Source organism: Ornithodoros turicata, chromosome 1, assembly GCF_037126465.1.
Source record: "Ornithodoros turicata isolate Travis chromosome 1, ASM3712646v1, whole genome shotgun sequence".
Taxonomy (NCBI): domain Eukaryota; kingdom Metazoa; phylum Arthropoda; class Arachnida; order Ixodida; family Argasidae; genus Ornithodoros; species Ornithodoros turicata.
The window spans coordinates 180,559,930-180,566,010 of NC_088201.1; the positions used below are offsets into that span (position 1 = coordinate 180,559,930).

At 46.0% G+C, this 6,081-nt stretch overlaps 1 protein-coding gene across 3 annotated transcripts in view; it reads left to right on the top strand.

Annotated features, from left to right (window-relative positions):
- The window catches only part of LOC135373476 (uncharacterized), an 87,028-nt gene extending 84,005 nt beyond the window's left edge, over window positions 1–3,023 (top strand). For all 3 annotated transcript variants that reach the window (XM_064606664.1, XM_064606674.1, XM_064606667.1), the window contains one exon: window positions 2,837–3,023. In XM_064606664.1, coding sequence (XP_064462734.1) covers window positions 2,837–2,965 — 129 coding nt within the window. In that variant the 3' untranslated portion in view covers window positions 2,966–3,023. The remainder of the gene's footprint in view (window positions 1–2,836) is intronic.
- Window positions 3,024–6,081: the final 3,058 nt, after the last annotated feature.

A 6,081-nucleotide genomic window follows, 5' to 3' on the forward strand; every position in this document is an offset into this window, starting at 1 on the left:
CTCTCCGCCGCCACAGGTCTTCTTCAACCCCTAACACCGCCCCATAACCCGTTTGAACGCATCGGGATCGACCTTTTCGGCCCACTCCCTTAACACCTTCCTGCAATCGATGGGTTAGTGTCGCTATAGACCATGCCACCCGGCATGTGGAATCCGCCGCCCTCGTCCCCGTGTCGTCACAAGAAATTGCCCGCTTCTTCGTCAACTACATTCTCCACGTCACGGCGCCCTGCGGGTTATCATCAGCAACCGTGGCCGTTCTTCCTTGGCCGCCCTGCTTCAGGAGATATTCCGGGCTTGCTCTGTGGCGCACACTCCCGCTTCTGCCTATCACTCTCAAATAGACTTTGTATCGCCAACTGTAAGCTTTAATCACACCCTCGCAGGTATCCTGGCTTGTTACGTCTCTGCGAATCACACCAACTGGAACGCCATCCTCCCCTACGTCACGTTTGCGTACAAATTTTCCGGTGCAAGCCACAACACCCTTCAGCTCTTTCCGTCTTGTTTATGGCCGCGAGCCCTTTTGCACCGCGACACTATTTTCGAATACACCCCGCAAACCGATCACAACCCACCCTTGGCCGACGCTACTTCCCGCCGGAAGGAATGCCGGCAGCTGGCCCGTTTCCGTAATTTTCACCACCAACCCCCGCCAAGCATCGCTACGATGAGCGCCACCGGCACGCTGGATTTCGCGTCGGTGATAAAGTATGGCTCTGTGCCTTCGCGCTCCGGGCCTATGCGAAAAGCTCATGTCCCGCTACCTTGGCCCTTACCGCGTCCTTCGCCGTACCTCAGAGGTGAACTATATCGTGGAATCCGTTGACCTTCCTCCTGACCGTCGACACCGCGGCACTGAAACCGTCCACGTCACCCGCCTTAAGCCTTTGATCACCCCCTAACCTCCCCCGTTCATCCGTCGCCAGGTTGGCTCCTTTTCACCGCCGGGGGAAGTTGTGTGACAGACGATTGCCAACGTGATCATCGTATAATCGTATCTGGCACGCTCGCTCGCTCCCGTTTCTGGAAGTTCCAGGACCAACTTTAATAAACAGTCTCTCCTTGCCAAACCTGTTCCCTTTTTTTTAATAAACATATTCCCTCCTCCCTTTTTCCTTTCCAGAATACACACGAACTTTTCTCTCCGTGGTTTTCGAATAGGGCTCGCCAATGTCCGCACAGGTGCGTCCTGCCGCCATTATTTCACTTCCCACACCATCGTCAGCAATGGGATAGAGTATCGCCCCTGGCGATGAAACTCTGATGATGATCACCACGAAAATGCAAAGTTGTTGTTTGTTGGCCACTTCTAAACATGTCACGATTACCTCGCGTTACGTACTCAGCCAATGCGGCATACTTATGCTAAGGACAAATGGCCAACCATGTTGAGGAATAAGGCACGCCTAGTTTACGCTGAAAAAATGCGTCTATCTCTTGGGTTTATGCCGACAAGAATATGTCGGCAGACGCTAAAACGACGCGTAAACAAAGTCACATGACTTCAAACTGACGTTACCCATGCGACGCTGCGACGCTAAAAATGCGAAACTGCGTTCAACCATCGTTGCGCCTCACTGGCAATAGGGCAGCTTGATGACTCATGCAACTGATGTACAAGATGGAGCCGTTGGACAACCGCTTTAATAACCACTTTAAACATAAAATACATGACAGAACGAGAACCCACATTCAGAACCCACATTCATAACCACTCACCTCATTCATACCTCATCGTCCGCGCAGCGCGAAACAGTGTCCACAACATGTAGTTTTCCACATTCGGATGCTTCACCCGTGACCATCCTCATCCCACACAAATATGAAGACACAAAAATAAAAGAATGTCGAACCCTCAGCATAAAGTGTGACAGGTGTAACAGCTGTCTGCTCGACGAGCTAGACTCATCCAAAGCATCCATCATATGCAGTAGGTCTGCTGGTTCCATGGCGGCCATGTTGAGCAAGTGTAAAAGGGAGGGTGAGAAGGAGCGGAAAGCGGAAATTGAGAGCTCGTCTTCCGGTCCACACGGCCGATATTCTCGGTGTGGCCCAACCTGCACAGATTCACTGCTCACGAGCGCACGCTGCATGCGAACGACCAGCGGAACATGTTGCATGTTGCCCCAAAACGACCAGCAGAATATGCACGCTCGAGTCAGTGCAACAGTCAGAGAACGACCAGCTGAATTCGCTAAATGTCGTCGTCGCCATCGCAGTCTGTGGCTGCCTATGCTGCTGCTGCTTTAGGCGGCGACAACAACGTGCCAGCCAGTCACGTCTACCGCCACCCGCCTAGCATAAGGGTATGCTCAACTCGCTGGGTCATTCCATCACAGCCGGTCAGAACTCGTACAGAGGAAGACCATCACATCTAAAGTTTGCTCGATGTGTGGTCGCATCCAGAGATCGCCTGTGATCGCTCTTGTATTATAATAACCGTTAGGCATTGATTTACGCACAGCTGACGCTGAAAATTGTGTTACAAGTGCGTAACCGTCCCTTCAATTCTTTCTTTTTGCTACTCAGAGTTTGATTGTACCACGATTTTTTTAATCGCCCAAAATACCGTGCGCCATGGGAAGCTCCTACAGTGAGCAGGTGACGTATTGCGCGCGTGAACGTGGGACTACTTTGTCTGCTCACAACCTGTAGAAACCATCGAGGTATAAACAAGGGAGGTACCAGAAATGTAGCGCTTTTGTGTGTGTGTGTGTGTGTGTGTGTCCACTCTTTTGATTGTCTATTATACGCCAGGGCAGGATTTTGCGTGCGGTCATTCTTCTTTCGTTTTGATGCAATCTCATTGATGTTCCTCTTATGTTTCCCACAGATCTGCAATGCAGACGGGCTTCGTCAGTATCACCGCCTCTACAAGGATTTCAAAAGGGCAGTTCTCTACGCGTGGGAATTGGACGACTACGAAGTTCCAGAAACAGACACTTCCTTCTGCATGCAATAGGGAACCGTTTTCCCAGAAGTCCGAATAAAGGTCTGCACATGACACAGAAAACAGGAAACAGGAATTGTTGAAGTGTGAACTATTCATCCGAAAAGAAGGGAGGCACATAATCGCGCAGAAGCGAAAGTATATATATATGCAGTGCAGGTAGATGGATATGTATATATATATATATATATATATATATATATATATATATATATATATATATATATATATATATATATATATATATATATATATACTCATGGAACGATGCGACAGCACCAGAGGACACATGTTTCGCCGTGTTTGGGGCTCGTCAGCTCTTCTGCGCATCGTTCGGAATTCTCAAACCAGGGGTCGCTCAGCGAGCGATATACACCTGGGAGGGTGACTGGGCACTCCTCAATGCCACAGTGCAAGCCAGTGAATTATAATGAGAGAAAGAAAGCCATTAAAGAAACAAGTAAATGACACTAGACGTCTTTGAAATTCAAAATTACATATTAAGATGGCTTCTATGGCTGCACGCAGAGAAACAGATACTCATGGAACGATGCGACAGCACCAGAGGACACATGTTTCGCCGTGTTTGCGGCTCGTCAGCTCTGGGTATCTGCGCATCGTTCGGAATTACCAAATTACCAAACCAGGGGGCGCTCAGCGAGCGATATACACCTGGGAGGGTGACTGAGCACTCCTCAATGCCACAGTGCAAAGGAGTGCTCAGTCACCCTCCAAGGCGTATATCGCTCGAGGAGCGACCCCTGGTTTGCCAATTCCGAACGATGCGCAGATACCCAGATATCTCTGACGATCTCAGTATGTCTGAGATCTGAGATCTCAGTACATTTGAGATCGTGTATGTTTCGTGTTTTCTTTCCCCTGTCTCTCGGTTCCCTTCATATTCTCAGCGAAGATTTTGAACCTTTTTCCTCCTCGAAAACTACGATGCACCTTTTCCACGGCAAAAAAGGTGCCTGAGCAGCTTCAATAGCAATTGTAACCTAAAAGGGGTGCTATCATGCCAGTCTAGGAGGTTCTCAAACTTGATTTCTTGATTTCATCCGCAAAGACAACCGGGATGTTTACATGATGGCAACTGATGTTGTGAGGCTGGAACACATAGAAAAGACAAATAAATACGAAGCCTCGAGTGCCTAAGAAATCCAGAAGATGTGGGTTCGAGTCCTACATCTGGCTAACCTTTTCAGTGACTTCCATCTTTCATCGGGATGTCTGCCTTACCCGGCTGCAAATCATTCGCTAGGCCTCTCCAGGAAGCTTCCCGGTGCGTTTCGTGTTCCGTGCTACGTACCGAATATGCGTGAGTCATTCGGCCCTGGCTGCAAGAACAATTCAGCGTGCAGTTCTAATATTTAAAACCCTACGTTTCCGGAAGACGAAATGAAAAGCTATTGGACTGCAGCATTCGGTTACAGCTCCAATTGGGTGGCACCTTCGAAAGGAGCGACGTTTGTTTCGGTTATTTCGCCCTTGAGTGTTACGGAAGCAGCGCGCAAATCGAAGGGCAATTTGGAGTTTCACACGAAGCCGACCCAGCAAACCATGAATATCCCAGGGATGTTCAAAAAAGGTCGTGAACATCCTGGATATCGCATACATCCACGGTATGTCTCCTCAATATCCATACTTTGACATCAAAGTTCATCCAGATAGCTATCTCCAAATGACATTCTCTGGAGATCAACACCATTTTGACAAATATGAATGAGAACATGTCAGTTCAAATGCAGTCAGTGACTTTATGATCCCAAATATTGTCTTCTCCACAGGTATCCTTCTAACCACCTTTGTTTAGGCAGGCCCATCCCAATGTCTGCAACTATAGGAGGCATGGACAGTGTAGTTCACAATAATAAACACTGTAAAAGAAGATATTAAAACAGAGAAATATACTTGAAAGATAACATCGAAACTGAAAAAAAATAAAAATTGAAAACTTCAACTATTCAAAAACAGCACTTTTATTATTCAGATTTTATGCATGTTCAAGACATCAACACTCTTTAAGCGATGTACAAAGCATACTGCAAAAGATGAATACGTTGTGAACGTGGCCAATCTGAATTGACAAAGTGACATAATCTAATTTTCGTCATCCGCTTCTGTGTTCTCAGCAAGGTACTTCCATCATGTTCACAGTGTTGCATGCTACTTTCCCTGTCGTGTAATTATCTCTGCATCTGATCCCGATGACTTTATCAAGTGTTCCTGACCGAGTCATGGTAAGTTACTTTAAAAAATGAAGTTACAGTTATGATTAGTTCATAAAAATAGTAACACTTACTCTAGACACACTTCCATTTACTCTTTTTGAAATGAAACTAGACAGCTACAGTTAACACATCAAAGTAGCGTAGTTACTCTACAGTTACATTTTAGAAAAAAGATGTTGGCAAAAAAAAACGACAGGGCAATGTTACAGAAATGGTGCATGGAAAAGATGGCACAACCTGAATAATTTAATCATAGTTACATTTTACAGTTAGTTTAACCACAATTGGTAAATGGGTATTTACATTTGCAGAAAAAGTTCTTCTGACTAGTTACTGAAGAAAGTAACCAGTTAGTGAAAAGGTAATTAGTCACAGTTACAAGTTACTTGTAAGTTAGTTACTATATCCCGGACTCTTCCGACCCACATGAAGCAGACCAGCACAGTAATAATATGCACTTTGCTCCCTCTTTGTATATTTCAAGCCTATGCATCTGACATGTTATCTCCTCGCAACCCCAACCAACCTCTCCCCAAAGAAATTTATATCTTTGAGGTAAGGCTGTGTCATGTGAACAACATGGGAAGCAACCTCTGTAATTGCCACAATTATTTACTTTACTGTCGACCTTGTTTGATAACTAAACATAATTACAAATGTATAAGTTCCTGTGAGTAACGGAGATTGGATCCATGTAGTAATCAGATAAGCGTTAGTCAGCATAGGTACCTCAGCACATGAAAAACAAAAACACTAAATTTCACATTTAAAGTACTTTTTGTCGGCATTGTTTGCCCCGCACGTCATGGCTTTCTTATGTGGACTTCTTTGCATAGAACAACCTCCAGCTTCAGGGAACATGAGGAGGAACGATGCGACATTCTTCTTTGTGTT